We start from the raw sequence: 27,451 nt of genomic DNA, 5'->3' as shown, positions 1-27,451 counted from the left end.
AGCCAGTTTACAAGCGTTTAGTAAGTGTCTGTCCTCTGAACTGTGCAGAGGGTTTCAGTAGATTTAGGGATGTTTTTCTGCTCCCACCACACAGGACCTTATTTCCTAGCCTTACGCCCGGGTCACTAGAACACAGAGGTTTTCTGCATTGCCTTATGTTATTAGCAAAAGAGTATAACTTGTCCAGGACCACCTGGCTCACCTTGGACTGACCTTGGAAGTACAGCTATAGGACTGTGCTGTTCCTCAGCTTTGATTAGCAGGTAGATATTAATGAGGCTTCTGCTGTGTGCTCAGTACCCAGGTTGAGGATGATGGAAGCCGGGCCACACCTAAGCTGCATGAACTCTGAGAAGGGTTAGGGTATGCTGTGGAAGGCATACATTGGGAGACAGAGGCCCAGGGGGCACTGGGGAGGTGCATGAGCACAGATTCTAGCTGGAATAGTGATAAGCAGGGTTAATTCCCACCATGCCTGAGGGTTAACAAGTGTCCCAGATGACATGTTGCCTTCTGTAATAGCTTAGCTATGCAGATAAAGGTGAAAAGTGATGGCTTTGTAATCCCCTTTCACCTTCAAAACAGCCCTCACCTGTCCTTTCCTGTCGCCTGCAGTATGACCTGTAGTGCTGTGTTTTAACCTATATTCTAGAAGACTGGTGCTTGCTTGCCCTAGATTGCTAAAGAAGGGCAGCATTCAAGAGACATACTCACTGCTTCATTGTTACAGCAGTGTGTGCATGGTTACACAGGCAGGTACAGGTGTGTGTGTGTGTGCGTGCGTGCGTGCGTGTGCGTGTGTGTGTGTGTTTTAAGACAGGATTTCTCTCACTAGGCTGAACTTGCCAAGCAGGCTAGACTGGCCGACCAGTGTGCCCGAGGGCTCCTCTTGTCTCTGCATCCCTAGTGCTGGGATTACATACAAAGCCATGAGCACCCTCCCCCCCCAACACATAAGTTCTGGGAATTGAACTCAGTTCCTCATGCTTGCAAGGCAAGCACTTTACTGATCTTGAGCCATATCCCAAGCCCAGGGTTTGTAGATAGAGTTACCTTTATATATATATAGTTATACCTTTAGAGTTCAACAGGTATAAGTTGAGGCTTGCTAAATAGAGACCTTGTCTCAAAAAATTAGGAAGTATCGGTATACATGCACACACACACACACACACACACACACACTTTTTTGTGGATGCTGTTTCTATTGTGGGGTTTTCTTAAAACAGCATTTGGTATTAAGCATGTCCTTAACATTAATATATGACTATAGAGGTTTTCATTTGTCTCTTCCTGTCTTTCCTAATCGATCCTTTCTGAGTACTGAGGAGCCTGGGCTGGATTGAACTGTGTACTGCTCTGGGGGCTACATATCTTAGGACCTTCCTCGGGCTGAAATCTCAGCCTCTTTCCAATGTCATCCTGATCTGCAAGGTAGCTCTCTGGATGAAGTCCCTAAGCAGCTTTTTACAATCATCCTTCAAACACAGGCGGCTTAGTTATACCATCAGCAAGCCAGGACACCTCACGGATGCAGTCCCTTCTCTTGGTAGCCAGGGAGCAGGCCTGCAGGACTCAGCTGCCTCAGCTGGGCTCATGCTTCTGACTTGTCAGAATCTGAGGAAGATGGTGTGATCGTGGAGATATACACTCCCCCAGATGTTCTTAAGTTTGTTTCTAGATCCTGTCTCCAAATGACTTGTCACACAAGTTTAAACGTTCGTAAGACCGTCACAAAGACATTATGGGTCTTGCCATCCCCTGCTGCTTCTTTTGCTTAATGAGAGGGGAAGTAGGATGTTAAGGGCTGTCAGGAAAATCAGTGTCTGTGGCCAAGGCCAGGCTTTGGTTTCGGTCAGAGTTCTGTTTTTAAGACACTGAGATGCTACTCTCTGTACAACTGCACAGGCTGAATGAAGATATTAAAAGGGAAAAGTTCAGTTGTTCTGGCAACTTCCAGTGTGGTCAGTTTCTTTTTAAGCCTTTTAAAGTGAATAATGGATACCTTCCCTCAGGAAGCTCCTACAGTCTTAAGATTCATGGGGGGTTGTGAAGTTTGCAGAGCTTCTGTGTGTGTTAATTCATTCAGCATGCACACCTGCTATAGATAGTCCATGTGTGCTCTTCTCCAGAAGCCATGTGCCTGGCCTGCAAGTGCTGCGTTCAAGAGTATAAGCCCTCACTGAAGTATGCAGAACAAAAGCAAGACAGTTTCCTGTTAGGAAGGACTCGTGTGACAGGGCAAAGCTGTCCCTGCCCTGTGGTATCGGAGACAGGCCCACGCTAAGTGTGGTAGTACATACCTACAGTCCCAGAACTTGAGACACTGAGGCAGGAGGATTGCCATCGGTTTGAGGCCAGCCTAGGCTACAAAATGAGTTTCAGGCCAGAGGGGCAGAGAAGAAAACATGTGTGCAAGGTAGGGAAACACCCAAGGAGCATGCCTGGATTTGAATGCTGGCCTTGTCCTGTTGGCTGTGTGGTACTGGCAGATGGTAGACTTAGGTTCTTCTAGCCTTGATCTGCCCTTCTGGAAAATAAGAACTCTTCACAGCAATGTCTCTTCATAGGAATGCAAGGAGATTAAGTGAGAGACCTGCCTGGGGTTGGTGCTCAGGGGGATGAGTTGGAGGCTGTGGTACCATGGTTGTGGCCCTGGGTCTCTTACCCTGAGGTCTTGTTGGGTCACAGCACTGGGAAGCTTGGGTGGTCTGTTCTCTGCAGAAAGTCTATTTCTGAGGCCAGTTTCAAGTTCCTTATATATTTTCTCAAGGCTGGGATTATAGGCAAGTAGCATGTGCCCAGCTTCTGGGCTGCTCTTACGCGGATGCACCATGGGGGTGAGGACTTGGGCGTGCCACTTCATTGATACTCAGGGATGTGAGATCAGGGGAGCAGTGGACTTTTGCTCTTATGGTGGAAATCCTGGGGAAGGTGAGTCTCATGAATGGGTTTCATGTGGTAGGAGCCAGAAGGTACTGTATCCCTATGTATACATTGGCGTGATAGCCAGGGGAGGCCCTCCCCAGATACTGGACCTAAGGGGAGCAGAAACAGAGCAGGAAGCATCTTGTCTATGCCGGTCAGGAGGTCATGGCAGTCAGGTGGGTGTAAGAATGTGGGGACTGGGCATGACAATAGAGAATTTGAGTATAGATAAAGAGAATCACAGAGGACACGCTAGGTGAAGTTCACAGATGAGAAGTGTACCCTGGAACCCTGCTTGAAGAAAGGGATATGGATACCAGCGCCTTTGTGAAGCATTTGGGCCTGAGTGTTTTGACATGCACGTATGAAAAGGGGTTTATTTAAAATTTTTAGTTTGAGGCTAGTGAGAGGGCTCAGTGAGTGTAGGTTTCTGCCACCAGGCCAGATAGATTACCAGGACCCACATGGTAGAAGGAGAGAGCCAACACCTGCAAGTTCCCTTCTGACCCCAACATGTGCACCATGTCCTGTGCACATACTCTGAAAGATTTTAGTTTAAAATGATGTCATTTTGTATTCATGCAGTTCTAAGAAATTAAACAGAAGCGTGGGTGTTTTTCACTGCCCAGTAGTAACAGCTTGTAAGACTGAAGCCCAATATCAGAAACAGGAAGTAGGCATGGAACAGTGGAGATCAGAGCACTTCCATATTCCCAAGTGTACCCTACGTTGCTTTTTCTGACTGTACCCTATGTTGCTTTTTCTGACTCCACCATCTTCCAAACTCCTGACAACTCCTGTTATTCTTCATTTCTATAATTTTGTCATTTCAAGAACTTGTTACAAATGGTATCTGATAGCAGTTTAACCCTGGGGAGTCACTTTAAAAAAAAAAATCCAGAATAGTTCTTTCGGGGCTCATGGAGTTCTTGGGTATGCCTTTTTCCTGCTTTCACTGCTGAGAGACATTCCCTGGAATGGATGAGCCACTGTTTAACCATTCACCAGTGAAAGGTGTTTGGATGGTTTCCCCTGGGTGGCTGTTATGAATGAGGCATTTGTGTGCAGGGTTTGAGGTGAACATGTTTTACTTCTCCAGGATAAATGCTGAGGAATGCGATTGATTGCTAGGCTGGATGATAGTTGCCCGAGTGGTTTTCTGAAGGGCACATGTGGGATGGACAGGTGGGCAGCAGGGGGAAGTTACAAGCTTGGGAGCTGATCCTGACTAGAGCTAGTGAGCTGCTGCATGTGGCTCTGAAATGGGGGAAGATGAGCCTACTTTACAGCCAATGTGTGTAAAGCGGTGTTTACCAGCATAGCAGCGGTATGAACTGTCTCAAGTGCTGGGGTTATAGGCATGAGCTACAATGCCTGACTTGTTAGTTCATCTTCTGCTGCTATGATAAAATAACTGGGGCTGGGTAACTTTATGAAGAACAGATTTTAAGAGGGAAGGTTTCATGGCGTGGCTGAAGAATTGGCTCAGCTCTAAAGGGCTGGAAGCAAAAAGTATCACATTATGTGTAAGAGAGAGAGAATCCACGGTGAGACAGGAGTGGCTGGGTGTGCCAGGCACGTGTTTTTATAACATTATGTCTTGATTAACTCAGTTCTGTAACACCTGCTGAAGGACAGTGCCCCTGCAAGATATGACTGATGATCTCTTACTGTGCCCTGCATCCCCTTAACATGGCCATACTGGAAACAGATGCACCCTTAGAGACAGACCACAGCAGTGCTCAATAGATAGAAGTTCTTCTAAATGTGGTTGCAGAAAAACAAAAACAAAAACAAACAACCAAGTCAAGCAGGGCCTGTGCTCAAGAGGTAGCCTCCAAGAGGCGTTGCCAGGCTTCTATCTTGTCACCGACCCTCCTGCAATCACCCAGTGCTTTCCTTTCCTCTTGGGTAAGAGGCCTTCTTACACTGGTCTAGGTCACTGGGTGGGCACCCACGTTCCCTGAATGGGTTGTTTGAGCCTGTGCTACTGCTCAAAGAATGCTAGGCAACTCCAGATTGCAACAGGCTCTGCTGGTCTAGGTTAGCCTTCCGGGTCTGAGGCTATGTACCCAGACTCACAGAAGCTGCTATGAGTAAGCTACAGAGCCTAATTCTAGAAGTGTGTGCTGAGCTTGACTCTGTTCACAGGACTGTGTTGGGGTATTTGAACGGCAAACCACTCTTCCAGCAGATTCCAGAGGCCAGCTCCAGCCAGAACTCTTCTGGGAGTGACCATGTTGCAGAATCAAGTCTGCATTCAGCGTGGCTTTCAAAGCTCGGGGTCTTTTCAGGTCTTTGTCCTGTTGCCTTCCATGTACCCTGTGCGTGACTCCTGATGTACGTGCCTTTCCCCAATCACGTTCTGACTTTTTCTTTAAAACCGTTTTAAAGGCCATACTTTATTCTCTCACAGAACTATACTGTAGTTTATTTAACCAGTCCCCTGTGAGTGGGCAGCCAGATGTTCTTGCTCTGGGCTCCTGTGCAGGGGAGGCTTTAAGACTCTTCAGAGCTGTGAGAGCAGCAATGGCGCCATACTTCCTCCTTCTCTAGGCCTATGGTCCTTTACCTACTGCACAGGTACACAGGTGCTTACGGTGCTCCGCCTCTGGTGCTGCCTCTGCCAACTCTGGTCCTTTGTAGGGGCTACAGTGGGGGGTGGAGCTGGTAAGAGTAGGGAGGCCCATTGCCACCTCTACTTTGTGCAAAGCTTGCAGACTGTCATGTTTCCATGGCAATAGCTTTCTATAGCATTACTATACTAGCCTCCCAGTTTCAGAGGGATGGACTATATTACAGCCAGGCTCCTGCTGAGGAAATTTAAATAAACTAGAGAGGGTGACTGTCTGGATGTCCATTACTGGAAAGAGGGTTGGGACTCCCAGGTTCCTCATGAAACTAACAGTAGTAGCTCTCTATAATTTCTTGGTTTTTTTGAGACAGGATTTCTCTATGTAGCCCTGCTGTCCTAGGTTCACTGGACCAGACTGGCCTCTGCCTCCCTGAGTGCTGGGATTACAGGCTTGTGCCACTGCACCCAGCTTATGCCCCTGTGTATGATTTCTCAGATGAATCGTGTACAGAGCAAAGGGCTTAAGGTCTGATTCCCTAGGATACAATAACCTTAAGAACAGGCAGTGTTGTTACTATTATTATTATTATTATTTTTACCAAGAGAGGAAACTGAGGCCCACTAAGAAATCAATTCAACTCAGATGTGCTGGTCTCAGGACCTGAGTTTATGACCACTGAGCATACCAGTCACCTCGGAGAAGGAAGCAGGGAGTTTACCTCCCAGGCCTGGTGCCAATGGCTGCCTGCCTTAGAACTGAATTGAGGCTCACACCTAGAATGGTGATGGCTGCCATCAGGCCTCCCCTGCCGAGACAGCACAAAGGGCCCCTTTGAAGGGTGAGTCCAGAGACACCCCTCCTGGCCTGCTCTTGATCCAAGCATGCAGGGGGCCTGTGGGCACTTCTGGCTCTGCTGTAGAGCCAGAACTAGGCAGAATGGTTTGGCATTCCTTCCTTAAACACATCACACTTGGTAGAGGCTTGTGGTTTGTAGACTGATGTGGTACTGAAGCATGAAGCAGGTCTCCCAGCACCACCAGGGACTCTTGACCCCCCTGGGCCTCCTTTCCTGAACAGTCAAGCTTTACAAATGCATTGACTTCCCTCTCCCCATCCCTGATTTTGCACTTTGGATGAACCCTTGTTTTCAAAGAAGGTGGAAGGACATTTTCCTGTGCTTACCAGCTGGCCTGTAATAATAGATTCAATAGCACCCACTGTAAAGTCTAATCGAAGTAAACAGGAAAATACGATTTACAAGCTGGATGAGAAGTAAATACCAGGGTGCAATTATTTTTTACACAGCAGCTTCTAAAACATTTTCCTGAGCTGAAGTTTGTTTTTAATCACAGATTAGGAACTGCCTTTCTATCTCTTTATTGCCATTATGACCATTATGTTTTAGGTTTTGATGGTGACCTTCAGATCCTCATACCCGTGTAGCTTTCTTTGAAGGTTTAACCACAGAATGTTTGGGATGGGGAACTAGGATCAGAGCAAGCCTGTGCAATTTCTACCTTTGCTGCTGGGACATAATGGACAGGGAGGCAACATGGCTTTACAGAAGGCAGTACCTAGGTGTCCTGGGCACTAGCTCATAGGTCACTTGGTTTTGTACTCTGGGGGAAGGGGCACAGCTACAAAGGCCACTAGTGTTGTGAACATGTGGAAAGGAGGCACTGCCAGGGATGGGGCATGTGTCTTTAAATAGAGCCTCCTGATTGGTCAATAGCATCTGTTCGTAACTAGACAGGTAAGGTAAGCCGGTGCCCAGCTCTGGCTCCCCTGCCTCCTCTGATTTTGGATGTGGGGATGAGGAGTATTGATCCTTAGCTGGTCTAAACATGTCCTAATGTGAGCTCATGGTGCCTGCAAAGCCAGCCCAGTCAGTGGTAAGTTGCTGCATCACTGGGAACCACATATTGCTAGCACCTTAGAACCTGTGGTCTTGAAGATGTCTTGTGGCTCGATCCAAATCTGTTCCTCTGTCTAGCAGAGCATTGGCTTTTGGACATCCTAAGGCTAGCTGGTTTGTGTGTATGTGTGTGCATGCACCTGTATGATGTGTGTGTGTGTGTGTGTGTGTGTGTGTGTGTGTTTATATGTTTGTGTGGGTGATCCAAGAAAGTGAGTCTGGGCCTTGCTAACCTCCCAGAGTGTATTTTTTTTCTAGTAAGGATATGGTTTCTTTCCCACTGGGTCCTCTGCATTACTGGGGCTGAGCTACACTGTTTGCATCCCAGGCTTTCCTAGTCCCCAACCTTTGTCGGTCTTCTGTCTTTCCAGGTTGTTGTCTCCTTTTGGCTGTTCCCAGAGGGCCTTGTCCTCAGACTAAGCAACTGATGGGGAGCTGTTTCTGATGACATCACTTCTTGGGACGCCCAGGTATCACTATTAATCAAAACTGCCCACCTGAAGATGGCCTGTGCCCACCCTGGGATGCGGCCCAGTGCCTGAGGTCCTTACCATGGTGATGATCCTAAGGAGAAGCCTCATCAGCCAGGGAGCTGACTCCATAGCACGCAGGACCTTCATCCCTCAACTGGTGAGGACATCAAGGGCTGTACTTCTTTCTCCTTCTTTGTGACCTGGTGGGCAGGGAGGGTTTGTGTTGTGGCTGCAGATGGGCATCCACACTTAACAACGTGGAAGTAAGCAGAGCTCTGTGAGGTGTTCTGGGCTGGGGCCGTGTGGCAGAGCAGAGTGTAGCTGTGTACTCGGGGAGGAAGCACCAGGGCCCAGGTTAGAGCTTCTGTGATGAAGGAGGCAGGTCATGCCAGGAGAGGTTCAGCTGAGCCCAGCATTCCTACCATCCCCACCTGAAGAGGGAGGTGGCTTTCAGGATGAGATGCCAGGGTGGGGGTTAAGATGCGGCTGTCCCTCAAAGGGCAGTGCAGGGTGAGAGCTACCACCTGAGGGTCAGAGTGGTAGGTGAGGGAGAAAGAAAGCACAGTCTGACAGTAAGGTGGCAGGCTGTGGTGTTAGCCACTGTGGCTGCCTTCTGACTCAGTGGGTGGTAGGCTTCTGTCTTGCCGCCCACCCTCCTAGAGTCAACCAATTCTTTGCCCTCTGACCAGACAGGGCTTCACACTCAACCCTTTGGTGGCCTTCCTTTCCTTTGTCTCATGCTGGCAAATACCACATTGTGACAGAGGAAACCCCTCCCCCCAAGGAGTGTGGGGAGATACCTGCCTGTATTCCATATGTTCTGTAAGCCCACACAAGTGCCTGTCCTGTAGACTGGTATAGGGAACAGAGTTAAGGAACCAGCATAACTTGGATCTAGCTGAGCCTTGTCCTTTTTTTTTTCTAGAGAAGTTCTCAGTCTAGAGGGAGGTTCTGCAAAGCTGATGTATAGAATGACCCCGGTAAGAGCTGGGAATGCAATTTTTTTTAACACTGGTTTCTCTTATTTATATATTTATCATTCATTCATTCATTCATTCATTCATTCATTCATTCATTCATTCATTCATTCATTTTTATGTATGTTTGATGTTTGTGTGAGGGAGTTAGATCCACTAGAATTTGAGTTAGCCCAGCAGTTAAGAGCACTGACTGTTCTTCCAAAGTTCTTCCTGAGTTCAATTCCCAGCAACCATATGGTAGCTCATAATCATCCATCTATAAGAAGCTCTAGTACCCTCTTCTGGCATGCAGGTGTACATGTGGGCAGAACACTGTATACAAAATAAATTAATGAATCTTTAAAAAAAAAAAAAAAGAGCCGTGTTTATGCCAACTGATGATGGCTGGTGCCCTGTTGAGGTCCAGGTGCGCTGAGAAGGCTGGCTGGTCTGTAAGCACATCAGAGCCTTGCAGAACTGAGGTGCTGGGTGTGGCCTCGAAGGCCAAATAGAAGTGGCTTAGAAACCACTGGGCCCAGCCTTATTTTCCAAACGTATAGTTGAGAACTGAGATCTGCAGCAGGCCAAAACTGCCTCAGCGGCTTGCCCACTTCTTCACCTCATTTCCATCCGGCAGCCTACTTCTTGGCCTGTGTTTAGGCCTCCTCTCTTAGGCTGGTATTGGAGCATCTGTCTCTGAGGCTGTTCTCTGTGCCCCAGCACAGGGCAGAGATGAGTAGCTTAGGTTCATCTGGTTCATGGACACCTGGGTCAGTCATTATAGTAGAAGTGGAGCGACTTTAGCCATTGCACCCCTCTTCCAGCTTGCACGTAATGGATACCTGCAGTTTGATCCTTTTCACCATTACCCCCACCCTCACCCATCAGCCACTCTCATCCTTCCGCTGGCCTCTCAGATAGATTCTTGTGGTAATTGGGCCTCTGCTTCTGGCTCTTAAAAACCTGTTCTCCCCTCAGCAGCCTTCAGAGTACCACTCAAGTCCATCTGCTCAGACCCTTCCACTGGCTGCCTGCCTTACGAGTTCTGTAACTTTCTGCTTATTCCACTCAGCTAGTACTGGCCCCTGGCATAGAGATGCCAACCTCAGGACCTTTGGATTTTCTCCATAGTCTAGAACTCTTCCCTTAACACAACCCTTTCCTCTTTCCTTCTGTGGCCACTCAGCCCAAAATTCAGTCCTGCCTGCCCCCATACTTACTTTCTGTCCTTTTTCCACCCATGGTTTCCCTCTTAAACGGGTTATCTGAGGGTCTTGTGCATTGAGTGATTGCTCTTGCTAGGGTGGACACTTAGTGAAAGGCAGGCCTTTGCCTTTCTCTCTTGGACCCAGGGTCTGTTGCATAATAGCTACTCAGAGTGAGTGAGTGAGCGCACAGGTCGCCCTTGCCATGGCTTCTGACCTTGTTGTTTTGGTCCCTCTGTTTAATGTGTAGCTGAGGGATCATACATATACGTCATACTTGTCTTGTATTAACTGTCTTTGGGGGAAGGATCTGTAGACTGTGCTTAGAGTGGCCTTGGGCTGAGGGGCTGCCCGGAAGTCCCCAGGGTTGTGCTCCCCAGGGTTCGGCTGTATTGTTGGCCTCCACAGCTGCCTCTGTGCTTGTCTAGTGTCAAGGTAGCACTGGGCTGGGGCTGGCCACAGAGCTAGTTCCCAGTACCAGGGCCCAAGGTCACGGCAGTGGCCCTTCCTGAGCCCTAGCATGAGGATCACGGCCTTGTGCCTTCCGTAGGGGAGGAGCCTTGTCTTCCTAGAACAGAAGGCGGGGCATACTCATCCCTCCCTCAGGGCTCACTGCCTGCACTCTGTCTCTGAGGCCCAGGCTACACCTTCCAACCTCTGTTCCTCCTCCAGGGAGTAGTCTTCTTGCCTCTGCTCTTTGCTGTTGGCCCATCTAGGCCCAGAACCATCTGTCTCCTTCTCCCCTCTGCTCCAGATGGCAGGTCAGTGATGGGCGTCCTCTTCAGAGAGAGCTTTTCTTGTCTGAGTTTGTTGACAGTTTACATTCTGACTGTTGGCTATATTCTGGGCCTGGTTCAACATAAGAGGAAGTACAGTGTGGCTACAGAAGGTATGGAGAGTACCATGGAAGGTGCTCAGGCAAGGGCAAGGGTGTATCCATCTCTGTCCCTTAGATAGACAGGCAGTATGGCTCAGAGAACTCAGTATGGATGTGCATGGTCTGGCCAGCACCTTTCTACAGTGGCTGAGCCTCCAAAGGCCACCCCTGGCTACCTCAGGGAGAGTTCTGTAGGTGTCTGAAGAGAGAGCCATATAATGTCAGTCTAGTGATATGATCCCCCTGAGACAGGTCAACCGGTCCTCACTGTGAGCAGCAGAGGAGGTTGCTGGGGTCCTGGTTCACAGTCAGCACACAATTGCCATCAGTTAACTCAGAAAAGGTGGGAAACAGTTTCTCTTTTGTTTTCTAATAGACTAAAAAAGATAATAGAAGTGGAGATAAGATTTTAAAAGTAAACAGTGTTCTAGGGTTGCTGGAAACCTTTGGGATGGCAGGAGCAGCTTTTGGGGGTGTGGTAGGAGCAGGCTTTGTGGGGTGTGGTTATATGGTCCTGAGCTCCTCTTAGTCACAATAGGGAAGGTCTAAGACACCCTAGGTGGAAGGTTCCCTAGACCCTGGGATCTTGGAGCACCCCTAGCCGCTGTTCTGAGTCTTGGTGAGGAACAAGAAAACCTGTGGTGGTCTCTGCCCTTCCACAGTCATCACTGTTTCATTCTCCTTTTTGTAAGGACTGGTGCTGTACACCTGTGATTTCCGTACCTGGAAGGCGGAGGCAGGAGGGTCAGAAGTTCAAGGCTAGCTTTGGCTACATAGCTAGTTAGAAGTCATCCTGGTCAATATGAGACCCTGTCTCAAAACAAAACAGCAAAACCCTAGTTCTGGTGACAAAGGTGACCGTCCCTACTCCCAAAAAAACTTCAGGAAAAAGAACGAAAACTGGCAAGTGCTTAGCCTGTTCTCACTTCTCTGAGCCTACTTTTGAGCCTGAGCCCACTTCTCTGGGAATGATGGGTACAGGCACAGGTCATGTTCACAAGCCTGGCTTGACTTGCATACTAGGTAGCCATGACCATGTCTGCCCCTCTTTCCCTTGTCTGACTGATTACTTTCCTCTGCCCAGAGGGCTTTTCCTTCTCATGTTCTAACATTAGCCACCGTCACTGGAACGCAGCCCAGATGTTTGACCCTGGAGCACTGAACTCCCCCAGATCCTGCCCATTTGCCTACATGCAGGCCAAGAGCCTGTTCTTGTTTCCAGAGTAACCACCTCCTTTGGCCAGGCCAACTTTCTCTCCCAGCCTACTCTAAATCCTGGAGACCAGAGGAATCAGGCAAGTGGCTTCTCTGGACAGAAGAAGCTATAGACTGCTTGCTTGTCCCCAAACCATGCACAGTCAATAGTAGAAGAGGCACTGTCAGAGTGGCACTAGGCATTTGCCTAGTCTGAAATTGGTGGCCACATGAGGCATTGTGTCCAGCTCTGTAGGTACAGGGGATCCTCATATTCCTTGTTAAGCCAGCCGGCTCTTTGGCCTCAGCAGCTCCAACCAGGGTCTCTACTTTAAGTCTGGTGTCTTTCACATAGGTGCCCCAGGGACTCCTGTGCCTGGGGACCCTCTCAAGCTTTGAATTTAGGGCTACTTTGGCATCTTTGAGCACCTTCCTCCCTCCTCCCCATTGCACTGTTCCCTTCTCAGCTTCTCTTCATCTTCTCCTCTCTGCTTCCTGCTATCTGGGTCTTACTGAGCTCTGTTTGAGAGGCAGGCGTAATACAATGCTTATTCTCTGTTTGTGGTATGAGCATCTCCCCTTCCCACTGTGGCTCCCTCTGCACTGTGTCAGCAAAAGCAAAAAGTGGCTCTGTTTTAGGCAGCAACCTTTGAAGAAAGCTGTGAAAGGCGTGGGTAAGGTCTGCCGTTTTTTCCGTGTTTCTTAGCTTCGCCTTCGGAGCCTTAATTGGGTCTTTATTGAAGTTGGGGCCTTTTCTTTAGTTAGACAGATGTCCCTGAAGCCTCAATTTGATTTCCAGCTTTTGTCTTTCCTACCAAGACCTGATTCCAAAGACTCCTCTCATGACGTGAATCGTCTCACTGAGACGGAGCCCTGGTGAGTTCAGACACAAAGAGGGAGGCGTGCAAGGAGGAAACATGCTCTTGCTTCCTTCCCTGCAGATCTCAGCCTGCAGCTGAGCTCACTCTTGCAGATTCCGGAAGTCTTGGGAGGCCTCACAGCCAGAGTCCCTTTGGGGCTGCTGGACCGTGGCTTGGCACACTGATTTGCTTATCCCTTTTTCCCACCCTGGGAATAGAGGATTTGAAGAGTTAGAGGCCTGGCTACAGGAATGGCATGTGCCAATGGGAATTTTATTGTACTCCTGGTAGACTGGGAACAGGAAGGCTTGTGTCAGCTTGGAGCCAGTAATTCCTGGATGCCGTTTTGCCCACGTGAAATCCCCAGGCAAACCTGCCAAGGTTCGGGCGTGCTGGCTCCTTAACCTGGGAGTCGTTGAGAATGGGATGTTCAGTACTGTTTCAGTTCGTAAGCAGGGTTCAGAAAGCAAGGCAGGACCCTGGTCCTAGCTCAGGATCCAACATAAAGACAGTCAAAGTTCCTCTTTTTTTAAAAAATTTATGTGTATTTATATTTATGTTAAATTTATATTTTGCCAGCGTGTCTGCATGTGCACCATGTATATACCTGGTGTCCATTGGGTCCCAAAGATAGTGTTAGATGCCTTGGGACTAGAGTTACAGATGGTTGTAAGCCAATTAGATGCTGGCATTGAACCCTAGTCCTATGGAAGAGTAGCCAGTGCTCTCTACTGCTGAGCTGTCTCTAGCTGCAGGGTTCTTTGTTTGAGAGAGGCATCTCCAGTCAACTCAAACAAAATGAATACTTCTGTAATAAAGGTGGAAAACTCACAGGCTGCAGAAGAGTATGTGGATCAGACCCAGAAGGGCAGGCCCAGGGTGAGACAGGAGTTTACAAACAGGCGCTTGGGGCCGACTCAGGCCTTCCTTGGCCCTGCACTCACAGCTCAGTGGAATGAAGAGACCTTGAGCTCTCCCCTGCTGACAAGGCACAGGTGGCTGCACTCTGCTTCCTGCTTCTGCATTTGAAACCCCAAGCCCTCCTTTGTGACACTTTTGTGCCAGTAGTGCACATTCACATGGCAGCCTTCCTGTTCTCTCAGCTTTCTGTGGTCCCTGTCTTGGTGCAGCTTCGTTGGGCTCCTAACCCATCTGTTTGACACTGGGCGTGGGTGCCCTGGGTAGAGCTGACAAGGAACCACTCTAGTGGATGTTGTCCTTGAGCCTGGCCGCCCCCTCAGCACCGAGACCTTGTTTTCCTTAGCAGGTGAGGCACCCAATCCCCGTTCCTTCTCAGAACACTTTTCCGGGAGTGTAAGGGGCCTGCCTGGGTTCTATAGGCTTCTGCACTTGGTTGTGTGGGTTGTGCAGCCCTGATGGCAGGCTGTCCTATGTTTGTCACCTGTTCTCTATTGGGTGACTTCGGTGTGGCTTTCAGCTCCACATCCTGCAATACTAGCCATGTTAGCTGAGGTGGAGGCAGGTACAGCTCTTTTTCAGTATCCTTCTAGATACTTCAGTGGGTGGCTACACGGGAGGGGCTCCTGGCTGGTTAATGTTAATTCAAGAAGGGGCCTGGAAAAGGGCTATCATCAGGAACCTTGTCTATCAACACTAGCCCAGGTGTTCCTCTGGAAACTGGCTCTGACCTCTACCCACCACGGCACACGCAGTCTGCACCCCCACCCCCAAGTCCCATCTCTGTAATGAAATGAGTTGTCTGTGTGACTGTCCTGTTGGAGGTTTGAGCCCTTCTTTGTCCTCAGTCTGGGAAGGACAGTCCTGCCCTTTAAACCCTCGTGGGATAAATGCATTGCTGACCAAGAGCAAAGGTCCCCAAATTGGGCACTGGGATAGGGTGAGGAAGCTGGTGCCAGGCGCCTGCTACCTTATCTGGGTGGGCCAGGTGTTGCTAGCCGGCCCCACCCTTCTCCTGGGACTTTATGAGCCAGAACCCAGGCTCCCACCCACTTCTCACCGTAGAAGCCCTGCCTCCTTTGTCATGTGGTAGGGCCCTGGAGCTCCTCTCAGAAGCTGGAACCCTGCGTAACAGGCTGAGCACTCCATTTCCCATTGCATGACCAACCCCGAGCACAGCCTGAATACAGAGAACTGTCAGTTCCTGTGCACTGAGTGTACTGTAACTGAATGTGAGCGAGTGAGGTAGCCAGTCTCTGGATTGCTTGAGGCAGACTGTCTTCTCAGGGTCCTCACTGGGATGTCTGCTCCTTACTCGCTTCTGAGTAGGCCACTTGACTTGGATGCAAGGTAGCACAAGAGCCCCCAGAATATTCTGTGCTCAACTTGCTGTGCATCCTTCCTTCTTTTTCATCTGTGTTCAGCTGAGGCGGGTATGGATTGTGAGAGAAGACGGAAAGTGTTCACAGTGGAGTAGGAAGCCCAATGGATGTACAGTGCCCAGGAAATGAAAGCTATAGCTCTTGGGCTGAGATCCAACGGAACCAGGGAGTGTCTTGTGCTTCAGGGAGAATGACTGGCTGCTCCACTATGACAATAAGCCGCTGTGACACATCAGCCTCAGCCGGCATTCCCTCCTGGGTAGTAGAGGAGATGCTGTCTCAGTATCCTATGGGGAACCGTCAGGGAGGGCGAGAGTGCCCATTGCTCCTCACTCCTAGGAGGCCCACCCCTCCAAGTTTATTTCTAGCCCCTAGGAAAGTTTGGTTCATCAAACCTCTCCCATATCCCTGTGTGGAGAGATTTCTTCTGGTCAGGAGTCAGCCTCAAGCATTTTATATGGCTTAAAAGCCCATTAGCCAGCTTGGTCTGTAACTCCAGAGCCTTGGGGCAAAGTCCAGGCTCAGTCCTTTGCAGATGTTGACTCTTGGGCTACTAACTCTTTCCTCAACCTAATGTCGCCTTCAGGGCAAATCCCACCTGTTAATTGTGACTTTAGAAAGGTCTCAGTGCAGAGTCGTGCTCAAACGTGCTCCTGATGATGTGAAGAGTGAATAGCTTTTCTGGTTGTTTTCAGCACACGCCAAAGAAGATGAGTCAAGGACCTACCCTCCTCTCCTGTGGAATTATGGGTGAGTAGCTACACATTATGGGCATCTTCTTCTAGTCTTTCCAGCCAGGTGAGACTCCAGTGGAGTGATGGAGAGACTCTCTTCTGTGTTTTAACTATTTCAGTTCCCAGCAGGACTGGAGTAGACCAACAGTTTGCTGGGTGTGAAAGTGAGGGGCACTGGTGTGTGGTTTATAGTCATTTCCAACTCCAGCATTGAGTTCTAGCTGATTATTAAGTAATTCATGGTGACTTGTTTTCATTCAGAGAAATATTCATAGAAGTAAAAATCCCTTAAATTGTGGTTTTCAGTGATAGCTTTTGTTGATATTTGTGTGTGTGTTGCATTTTTCACATAACCAGGTCCATCAAGAACATATAATTATATAAACCTTGTCTGTTTTTACACTCAGTAATATGGAAATAACTCAAGTTTTGCATCTTAATGCTGTATAGTACTGCATTGGGTGGATGAATTAAAATGTCCTAGGTAATGTGATTCTTACAGTCATGGGGTAAAGGGGCTGCTGAATTTCCAGCTGCAATCAATGCACAGGGGTTTTTGAGTTTTTGTCTTCTGTGTTATTTCTTAGGGTAGTCCCAGAAAGGAACTGAAGAGATCTTAGGTTGGGGACCTTTTAAAGCTCTTGGTTTATATGGCAAATGTTCCGTCCAATATGTGCTTGGTCTCGTTTTTTTCTGTGCACACGTGATGCTGTTTCTTGTAATGGGAAGAAAGAATGGTTGCATTGGTTACAGGCATTTTTTGATGCTCTGTAGATGGATGCTATGGAGTCTAGGTTGACTCAGAAACCAGACCTCAGTGATAGTAGGTCGCAGACTCAGTGACTTACGGGGCCATATGAGGTTGTCCTCACCCTCCTTTCTCTGTGTCCAGTGGTTTCGTTTTCTAATTTCAAGGCCCTTTCCATAGATGAGACGGTGAGTGCACAAGGGCCTGGGTCCATCATGGCGAGCACTGCCACAAACATTGTTTACAGCTTTAGAGCCAGGCAAGTGCTTGTCCATACTTGGGGAAACTGAAGCCCAGTGACTCTCTGAAACATCTCTTAGGAAATAGAATTATAACAGGTAGCAGAGAAGGACAGTTTTTTTTTTTTTCTCTTTCTTTCTTTCTTTTCGGTACATGCTATAGCACGGGGAAAGCTAAAAGTATTTTTTGATGCAGCTACCCACAGGACATGAAAACAGAGGAGTCACCTGGCTGACACATTTCTATGGCCTATCCTCATATGACCTTATACTTCTTTGGTGGTTAATGGCTTTTCTCCTCCACCATTACCACCAGTATTGTCCCATGGTTAGAAGCCTGCTGTGCTTTTGCACCCTGGAACAGGTTCACAATTTAGCTGCTATGCTTTGTCATAGGGGGTGGGTGTCATGAATGTCCAACCTTCACCCCAGACATAGCTCCAACAGAGCCAGACCAGGAACCTGTGTCATGGGGATGGTAGGCCTCCATTTTAAGACTGTTGTGTTAGGCTTCCCTGACGTTCCTCTGTGAATCTGTATAATAAAGCTAACTCGAATGAGTCTGGTGTGTGACAAGCCTTGTGAGAGCTGAAACTTTTAACTTTTTTGAGCCTCAGTTTCCTCATATGCAGCAAAGCAGTTGTGGGCTTGTAAGGACTGTAATGTAATGTTGTGACAAGATTGTCACAGGAGAGCACACCACAGAAATAGTTGCAAAGAGGACTGAGACCTTAGTCAAAGATAATTGTTCCTCTAAAGAGGCCTTGTGTCTCAAAGGAGGGACCACATCAGTTTCCTTTGGGGGTGGGTATAAGTGACAGAGCTGTCCATGGGGCCAGAGTAGAGGCCTGAGGAAGAAGGCAAGTGAAGAGCAGCTCAGGTTATTCAGGGCCATCTGGCTGCTTGAGCTTCTGGGGCTCAGCAGCCTGCTCTCTATCCAGGGTGGCACAGGGCTTGGAGGAAGTGCCAAACTGTGTTTCCAGGTTGACTCTTCAGGGTGCCCTGTCCCACTGGCTCTAGCTTCTGCAGGACAGTGCTAACGCCCTGCCACTGAACTATAGGAGAGGCAGGGGTAGCTGCTTAGGGGCTGTAATGACAGCATGCCTACTCACTCTGCTTCTCCAGCCGCTTGCCCCTTATCTGCCTACTGCTCAGCTTTCCGTGATTCAGGAGAACCATGTCCCACGGGACAGCATGTCTTACCAGGGCTTTCACTCACCACACAGAGTTGCAGGGATTTGTTCTCATAGATTTTCATCGAGCAGTTAGCATGTAGTAGGCACTTAGTGTAGGGCGGAATGAAAGAGACCCTGTTTTACCCGCACAGTACATTGTGTCCAGTGGAGGAGGAAGAGCCATAGACAGCAAATTTCATGTGCCAAGACTGGGGCGGGCCAGAAGAGCCACGGAGCAGTAGACTCCGTTTTCCCATTCCCTGATCTCTTCCTCTGGCAAAGTATAGCTGCTGTGGGTGGGAGAGGCTCCCACCCTCTGTCCCATCCTAACAGCTGCTGACCCAGGGGTCTCAGCAGTCAGAAGCCTCCCTCCTTGCCTGTTGGAGCAGGGAGCTCCCATCAGCCCTTCAGCCCAGTGACTCCGTAAATGGAGAAGTTTGTGGTGTCGTCTTGTGCGGTCACTACAACCCACTGGGAGTTGCACCCTAGGCAGAGAGATTTCATCTTGGGTGTGCCGACTTTCCAATAGCAGGGAAGAAAACACCCCGAGGGGCTAGCCAGACTTTTCAAGAGGGTTTTTGGCCCTTGCAGGGCTGGACAATGCTGAGCAAAGATAAAATGTCAACGATCGTAATCACCGCCCCAGCCCTGGCTCCTGAAGACAAAGGCTGTGACTCAGGGTCCTCCCTGCCAACTCCATGCCCAGGGTCCTAGCTGGCAGCCCATGTTGGGGGTTTCCTAGGTGCTCTGAAGAAAGGCCTGGCAAGCGCACCAGCACTCAGAGAGCAGCACTGGGTTGCTGCTTCTTCACAGAATGCCATCCTTCCAGGTGGCTGAGTTACCTGGGGGCCACTTATAGTGCAGCAGAGGAGAATCAAGCGCCCTGAACAACGTATGTTTGTTTCATTTCTTAAAGTGCCTCATTCTTGTGATTGTGGACTGGATACCAGACCACTTGACCTTTGGGCCCCACCCCGGTTTGAGAATATGATGCAAAGAATTTTTATACTTTTCTAAAGTGGGGGAGAGAACAAATCTTGGTTTGGTGTGGATGGAGACACAGGACAAAATGAGAGTCCCATCCTGTCCACCTGCTTTGTATCCCATTCCTTCTTAGGGTGTCAGGCCAGCTCCTTGTAGCAGTCAGCTGGGTTCGGGTTCTTTTCTCACCTCCAGATCTTTCCCACCCACCTCTGTGCTGAGGCAGAATTTCCCGTGCAGGCGGCTCTCTCAGGGAGAGGCGTTTACTCATGACATGAGTTGAGTGGCAGCTCTCAGCCTGCCATCTGGGCTGGGAGTAGTGCTGTTCCTTACACCTATTTTTGGTGTGTTCAGGAAGTGTGGGAGGGGTGTCCTCCTGGGTTCAGTGAATCTGGGGCTGCAGGTGAAATTCAGCCTGAGCCTGGGACCCTCTCGGAGATGCTTCTTCCCGCTTGCTTGGGGTCACGTGTGCCAGCTTCTTTTCTTTCTTTTTCTTTTTGATAAAATGGGGCAAGTGGGGTAAGCACAGCCCCATTCATTACCTTTGGCTAATTACAGCCATTCAGTGAGCCTATTTCATCATGACGGTAGATAGCACACATTCCATCTTTCTCACCACGCAGGCCAGGAGATTAGAAATCACATAAAATGTGAGAAAGCAAGGGCAGCACCAATTATTCCCAAAAGGCCACTAGGAAAAATCTTGTAAATACAAGTCAGTGGATAGAGAACAAAACAATTCATATGCTTTAAAAACAAAACAAAACAACAACAACAAAAAAGGACGAAAACCCATAATTACTTCAGGAGTTATGGTAATAAATTATTTATTAATGTAAATTATTTCACAGGCAAGGAACATAGAGGAAACTTGAGCAGAAGGATCATACATTATGTATAAAAAGGAATTGTAAAAACATTATAGCGGCCTGACTTGTGCGGCTCTGGTTCAGGTTTGTCAGCATTTTAATTATAAGCCCTCACTTTCAGTGTTTAATTACTCGGCTGTTAACGTCTACTCTGTACATAAAAGGGTTGTTCCCGGGGGCACTCTCTGATTGGAGTTCTTTGGGAAACCAGTTGGCTGTGTTGAGCTGCATAGGGCTAAGAGATTTCATGTTGAGATTCAGCAGGCTTTGGTCTCTCAGCCTCAGTTGATCACTGAACGTGGCCCATGATTATACCAGTGTGGAGAAGCTGGCATTTGAGGCTGAACAGTTTCCATTGCAGTCAAATGTCCAAAACAAAACAAAAAAACGCCAAAAGCAATACCAAAACTCCTCAGTCCAGGTTTTTGTACCGTTTTCATTGTGGTCCTTGAGCCAGGGCCTCCTAGAAGAAATTGCTTACGGACTAATATGGGCTAGCATATGATTTGTTTCCAGTGAAAAAAGTACATCCGCATACAAGTATGTGTGTCTGCTTAAAAAAAAAATAACTCTTTGCATTTTAAATTTATCTTTGTTGTGGTTACATATGTATGTGATTTTTAAATCCATACAAAATGCTTTCAGTTCTCCCATGTACCTTTTATTGGTTCCAGACAGTGTGTGGGGAATAAAGTGCAGAATGGAAGTAGACGGGATGGAGTTGGCCTGTGAGAGCTGTTTGTAGTGCTGAGTGAACCTCCTGGGGCTGCCTTCTAGCAAAGGTGAGGGAGGGGGTCACAGTGGTGCCATAGGCCAGGGAATGGCTGCTGCACTATCTGTGAGTGCTGGCCTCTCAGTGGAGAAGGATGGGTAGTGGGCAAGGCAGGAACAGCCTTTCCCAGGCGAAAGAGTATGGCTGTGGAACTGCAGAGCATGCTTAGTTAGGTCTGGGCTCTGCTATTTGCCAACTGGGCGTGTCTCGAAGGCGAATGGCGGTATTCTGAAGCCCAATTTCACCAGTGGGTAGGGATCATTGTGATGGCCCAGGAAATAAACAGTTAGGGTACATGCTCATGTTCCTTGTCAGCTTCAACAAGGACCCCATTGTGTAGGTAATGCATCCATTGACAGTTTCCTCTAGAGCTGTCCTCGCTGCCAGTCCCTCAGCTAATACAAAGGCACCTAGCCTTGTTGTGTGCATGGTTTAGACAACTGGCAATCTCACATGTTCTGTATATACTCCAAACGGGGTGGGGGGTGTGGAGAATCAAACTGGCCTTTTTATCCTTTAGAATTTTACTGCTATGAAGAATCCTTGTTTTCCCCACATTTCTAAGTGCTCCTGGGAGCTTGGGAGTGGAGTTGGAGGCTCCTGTCAGAGCTGAAAGGGTTGTCAGGACCCCAGACCACCTTGTTCGGGTAAAGAAACAGAGGCCTGTGAGGCTTGTGCCTCTGCAGTTTTTATATCTTAGCGGTCCCACCAGGACCCCCTCTTTTTTTTTTCTTTTTCTCAAGACTATAGGCGTGCAAAAACAGTGACAACTACCATTTTAGTCCCTGCCCTGGTAGCCTTTTTGGACTCTGATCTTTGTCCTTTCTTTCGGAGCCCCACAGATCAGCCTTCCTGTGTCCCCAGATGAGACCTAGTGGGACCCTCAAGCATCCTAACCTTTTGTCTGTGTGAGGCCCTTGTGAAATGAACTTGGTATCTTGTATCATTGTCCCTAAGGCATGGCAGGGCCAGAAGCTAAGGCAGAGAAGCCCAAGAGCCTGTCTTCTTGACTCAGCTGCTACAAAGTTTCCATTCTGGTGACAGGCTCTAAACTTCATTAAAAGCAGATGAGAGAGCCAGACTGTCATCCCATCATCTGAGAGGCTGAGACGGGGATTTCAGCAAGTTCAAATCCAGACAGGGTTATATATCAAGTTTCAAGTCAGCTTGAGGTATGCGGAGTGAAACTCTGTCTTAAAAAACAAAAACAAAAACTAAACTAAACTAAACCAACCAACCAACTAACCAGATAAAACCTTGGGGGAAAGCTCAGGTTATGACCTAGCTTGTCCTTCGATGTTCCTGTCAACAGATTAGTTCAGCAAAGCTGCCTTCAGAAAGTCACCCAGTTCTCTGGAGTTTCACATTTAAAGGGCTGGTGAGTGTCGCCTCAGACAGACAGACAGACAGTCCTTGTAGCCCTGAGGCCAAGTTAGCACAGCACAACCTAGGGGAGAAGCAGGGAAACATGACCACACCTCACTGTCAGCACAAGTAGACAGGCATGAAATCCAGGAATGAGTTAGGCACAGGTCTGGCTGGAGGCTTGCACCCTGAGCTTTTGAAGGCTGCAAAAATCAGTCTCCTGGGTATGTAACTACTTATGCTTTTCTAGAGACCGCACAGTGTTATGGCTGTGTCACTTTAAGAGAGTATCAAAAACACAGCACTGAGGTTTCCAGGGCTGTAAAACTCCTCTATCTTTTGAACATAGGAAGTCTTATAGTCCCCCAAGAATCTGGGCCCTGGGGAATTTCCCAGTTTAAGTGCAGAAATGGAAACAAGAACATTTGAGGTCAAATGCTATTTGTGTTCCTTCAAGTGCTTTTCTTTCTTAAAGCTCAAGATCTGTGTACCTGCCAGCCTCTGCTCTCTGTGGGCAGGGCAGCAGGATGGGGTCCTGTAAGTGTGACTTTGGGGTTTGTGTCTTTGTCTCTCAAACTTCAGGCTCAGTCACTGAGCCTCAGCTTTGGCAAGGATTTTAGTCATGTGGTTCACCTGTAGGAGAGCTGGGCATTTATATCTGTGTGGTTCATCCTCTCATCCATAGGCAAAGTGATAGCTGTGCCTCCACACACACTCGTGTGCACCCACACACATGCGTGCAGTCACACACAGTCCAACCGCTGTGTGAATTTCACACTTGTGAACATGGGTGCCCTGGGAACATTGAGGAGCTTTTTAAGATCCTTCTGAAAGTTGATACAATAGGGATGCCATAATGCAGGCTGTGTGCCATTTGGGATGGAAGCCCTGGGAGTTGCCACCTGGTGTGAAATGTGGATTTCTAAGGACTTAAAAAACAAAGAGATTCTTTTCTGTAAGCTTGCCATCCTCTAATTACCCAAAGCTTCAATCTTATGAATCAAATTTGTGGCAACCAAGATTCTACATCTCTACTCCCCTCTTCCCTTTAAGATCCAGCAGGCAATCCTGGAGCCATACCTTGGAAAATCCCTAGTACAGAAAATACCAGTTCCCTTTTCAGCCTGAGTCTACCCACAGACATTGGCACCCAGGTACAGAAGAGCAGATCTTAAACACAAACATGTTTTCGGTGCTGTCCTTTCAGAATTACACTGTTGCTCCTACGTCTAAGAGACTGCTCTGTGCACTTTGCTGGGCCTGCACCTTCTCTCAGCAGCTGACATAGATTAAGAAATGTGCAGAACTGAGATTCAAGGGTCATGTCCTTCCTAACCATATCAAGTGACCATTGCTCAATGGCCCCTCCACATCCATGGCCTTTGTCACTTTGGAAAGAGTTCCAGTTGTTTATGCAGAAGTGATATTGAATGGCAGGGTGGGGGCACGCGCTAGCTTCTTCTCAGAGCCCTTTGTGCTCTGTTAAATTGGGGCTTCACACATAGGGCAGTTTGCCATTAAAAATTAGCTTCTATTCCTGTTCTTTTGTCTGGTGACCTGACCCAACAAATTGCCTTCTGGACCCTCAGTGAAGGGTGGAAACTCAAGAGCTAAACATAGCATTGATTGTTTTTACTTTTTCGTATTATACTTTTCAAAGAGATAAAGCTAGAAACCATTAGAGTCTGTGCTGCAGACGAGTGGCCACATGGATGCTATTGATACACACTAGCAGTGCCTTTTCTCCAGGCAGCTTTCATTTAACTCTAACTAGTTGCCTCTCTTGGAGATAGTGACAAGGAGTAAGAAGTGAACATGCACAGTCTCTTCCACAGTTTCTGTCCTCATTTTGTCACCTGCTTCTCCTCCACATCCTCTTACCCCCTGCCAGATCTGCTATGTACCAAACCCTGGGAAGGACCCTGGAGAGCCATCCTGGGCTGTACTTCAGAGCTGGTAGTCAGAAAGAATGAAGAGCAAGTAAAATATCTCTGTAGATAGGATCAGCCCCTTCTAAACTGATGCCTTTTCCCCCGTTTGACCAGGACACATTCTGTCCTGTGTCTCAGGCTTCCGAGCACCAGCTGTGGTACCGTCTTGGTCCCCCACTGTTCTGTGGATAGGCCTGCTGGTTCCTTCCTCAGCCTGCCACACCCCTAAGTCCTGTGGCATTTTCAGTGTCTTGGCCTCAAATGGAAGTTGGTTCTAGCAACTTCCTGAAAATCCACAGGAGAGAACCCAGAGGAAGATGAGGTTTGGGTGCTGGTTCTAGAGTGGCTCCTTCCCAGAACTAAGGCAGAACACAGCACCATAGGCTCCAGCAGCCACCGCTCTCACATGCTCATTAATCCAGTTTCCTCCCAAGAAATGTATAGACAAGGAAAACAAACTAAGCAAGCATAAATTAACCAGCCACCTGACAGTCAGTCATTAGCATTTTGGTTTATTTCTTTTTATTACATGTATAGCACACCATGTATTTTACTAAATAGGAATCCTAGGCTTTGTACACTGCTTCTTTATCACTGTATCACTGGCGTTTTCCCACGCCATTAACTAGTCCTTGAAGCTACACTGTTGCATGCTGTGTGTTGTTCCCCTCTAATCTGTTTAACCAGCCACCTGCTGTAGGACATTTTAATTATACTTACCAATTTGCTGTCATTCGTATCATTTTGATTTTATTTCTACTTTTTTTCCTAGGATCACTTTCTCCTTCCATAAAAGATAGTCATGACTCAGTCTGTGTTAATTTGTATTTCTCCTCATTCTACAATCCAGGTTGACCTTGGTCCTCCTGTTTCAACTTCTTGAGATTAAGCTGGACTTATACCACCATGCCCAGTTTAGTTTATATTTCTTTTATTTTGAATTTATTATTTTGGTTCACTAAACTAATTCCATTGAAACTTTTTTTTTTTTTTTTGGAGCTGGGTGCTGTGGCACACGCCTTGAATCCCAAGGAAGGCAGCGGCAAGTAGACTTCTGAGTTTGAGGCCAATTTGGTCTACAGAGCAGATTCCAGGACAGCAAGGGAGCAGGGGCTACATGGAGAAACCCTGTCACAAGAAAAAAAGAAAGAAAGAAAGAAAGAAAGAAAGAAAGAAAGAAAGAAAGAAAGAAAGGAAGGAAGGAAGGAAGGAAGGAAGGAAGGAAGGAAGGAAGAAAGAAAGAAAGAAAGAAAGAAAGAAAGAAAGAAAGAAAGAAAGAAAAGCCAGACACTGTAATCCTAGTGGTCCCTAGCAAGGGATTGGAGACAGTGACAATGACAGGAAAATCTCTGGAAGATTCATTGACCAGCTAGCCTAACATGCTCATTAGTGAACAAGAGAGATGCTATCTCAAACAAGATGGGAAGACTAATATCTGAGGTTGTCCTCCTCTGGTTTACACATACACATACATGAACACCCACCCCCACTCACCACCGATACTGTTCTCCCTCCACACCACACACACACACACACAAACACACACACACCACAGACACATGCATACATGCATGCATGCACGCACACACGCACACACACACTTGTGGGAGGGGAAAACATTCAAAAAGAATAGACTACTGGAAGGAAATGTTTTCCACAAGTACTGAAGACATGCTTGAACAATGTAAGCAGCTTGCAAAGAGCTATTTTTGTGGGGAAGGGTAAATTTTATATTTGGAAATAATTTATGAAGTTCACAGAGGAATAGGCATCAGAGCTTCCTCTGTCAGGAAGATTCTGAGTTGAGTTTCACCCAGAGTCCTGCTTTGTTTCCAGCTGCTTGGTAAACTTCAGGAAATCTCTTTCCTGCCTCTCCAGCTCCTGAGGCTCTCAAGGTTTAGACCCTTGGGTAGTTTCTCCCTATGTTCTCTGCCTAGACTTGCAGCCCCTCAGGTCATCTGTCTCATGACTCAGCAGAGTGTCTGGAAGAAGAAACTTTATATCCAGCCTTGGTTTGGCTTCCTTTGGTTCCTGGGAACCGTCCTGGAGGACTAGGTCCTGTTTGGGTGACATTCAGTCCAGGGTGTATCTCAGTGGCCTTTGAGAAGTGACCACTGTAAGCTAGGTGTGGTCGAGGTGGCTCATATTTAATTCCATCACTTGAGAAAGTGAGGCAGGAGTTTTGCCACAGACTCAAGGCTCCTGGGCTGTGGAGTAACACCCTGTTTGGAAGAAACAACAGAGTGGCGCTATAGAGCTGGGTTCACAGGTCTTGCTATCCAGAGTGTGTTATCACCTAGGGAGAGTACGTTGCCTAGAGATCGTCTTTTGAACCATTGTACATCTTCCCTATACCATAAACGTGTTGAAGCAGGGCCAGTGTCATACTGGCCTGGGTTTTCATTTTGTCATATGGCTGTATTGCCCTGGGCAGGGTGCTGTACGGATGTTAAAGTCTAAGAAGGATGCTCAGTGAGTGTTCTGAGTTGCTGTAGATGTCACTTGGGGGCGCTTAAATAACCTACTGTGAGCCATTTCCAGCTTTATTTTAGGTCCACTGACTGCCTGGCTAAAGCTGTCACACTTCCCAACTTAACATTCATCCAGATTCACAAAGAGAGACAGGGCTAACTCAACAGCATGCTTCTGAACTTTGCTTTTGTATTGTAAATCTGAGAACTTGAACAACAGCTTTCATCTCCTGACATTCCCAGCATGGTGCCTGATTCTATAGTGGAAAAACAATAATTTGTTCTTAAGTTTTTACTGAAATAAAAGTTCAAGTTCAGCTCCTGCATTCCACAGTTGGGCTAGCCCGTGGATTCATGCATTCAAACAGTTGAGTGAGCTTAAGTCACACCCTGCAATCTAAGTGCTATGCTTACCCATTGCAGCTGCTTTAAATGTCCTTAGTTTCAGCAAAAAAAGCAAATGAATATGATTAAAGTGTTGTGATTGGCAGTTGTTGCAGATGCTGATATTGTAGAATATTTTGGTAGAAGGCAAATAAGACAATAAAAATGTATAAGCAAATGTTTTGGTGATGAAATTGAGACAAGCTAACCTAGCAGTATCCCAGCCCCATTTTGACCTTGACCGTCTGAGGTAGCCGAGACTCAGTATTGATCATGCTCTTCTGCCATATGCTAACTAACACTGCTCCCTTGACTCTGCCACCAACCAGGGCAGAACTCAGGACAAGCTGCCATCATGGGAGGCAGCATGGGATGTCAGGAGGAAAGCTGGATCAAGAACAGGGCCAGGTCTGGGTTTGGGATGCTGGGAAGAAAGCTGGGTCAGGAATGTCAGGCATGGGTCTGGATCCCATGCCTTGTTCTGCTTCCCACTCA

At 47.8% G+C, this 27,451-nt stretch overlaps 2 protein-coding genes across 4 annotated transcripts in view; both read left to right on the top strand.

Annotated features, from left to right (window-relative positions):
• Eef1akmt2 (EEF1A lysine methyltransferase 2) overlaps nt 1-7,864 on the top strand; it is a 76,310-nt gene extending 68,446 nt beyond the window's left edge. The window contains exon 6 of the mRNA XM_055608821.1: nt 7,791-7,864. Within this exon, the coding sequence (XP_055464796.1) occupies nt 7,791-7,864 (74 nt within the window). The remainder of the gene's footprint in view (nt 1-7,790) is intronic.
• A 107-nt stretch (nt 7,865-7,971) lies between these two features.
• Nucleotides 7,972-27,451, top strand: part of Fam53b (family with sequence similarity 53 member B) — a 66,834-nt gene continuing 47,354 nt past the window's right edge. The window contains exons 1-3 of one of the 3 annotated variants that reach the window (XM_055608818.1): nt 8,010-8,049; nt 8,818-8,872; nt 15,983-16,037. In XM_055608818.1, the coding sequence (XP_055464793.1) occupies nt 8,855-8,872; nt 15,983-16,037 (73 nt within the window). In that variant the 5' untranslated portion in view covers nt 8,010-8,049; nt 8,818-8,854. Of the gene's footprint in view, nt 8,050-8,817; nt 8,873-10,696; nt 10,818-15,982; nt 16,038-27,451 lie in introns of those variants that run through there. The other 2 variants (XM_055608817.1, XM_055608819.1) reach the window with 2 other exon arrangements.

Source organism: Psammomys obesus, unplaced genomic scaffold (genome assembly GCF_907164565.1).
Source record: "Psammomys obesus unplaced genomic scaffold, mPsaObe1.curated_primary_1811, whole genome shotgun sequence".
Classification (NCBI taxonomy): domain Eukaryota; kingdom Metazoa; phylum Chordata; class Mammalia; order Rodentia; family Muridae; genus Psammomys; species Psammomys obesus.
This window is presented reverse-complemented; position numbering and strand designations above follow the sequence as displayed.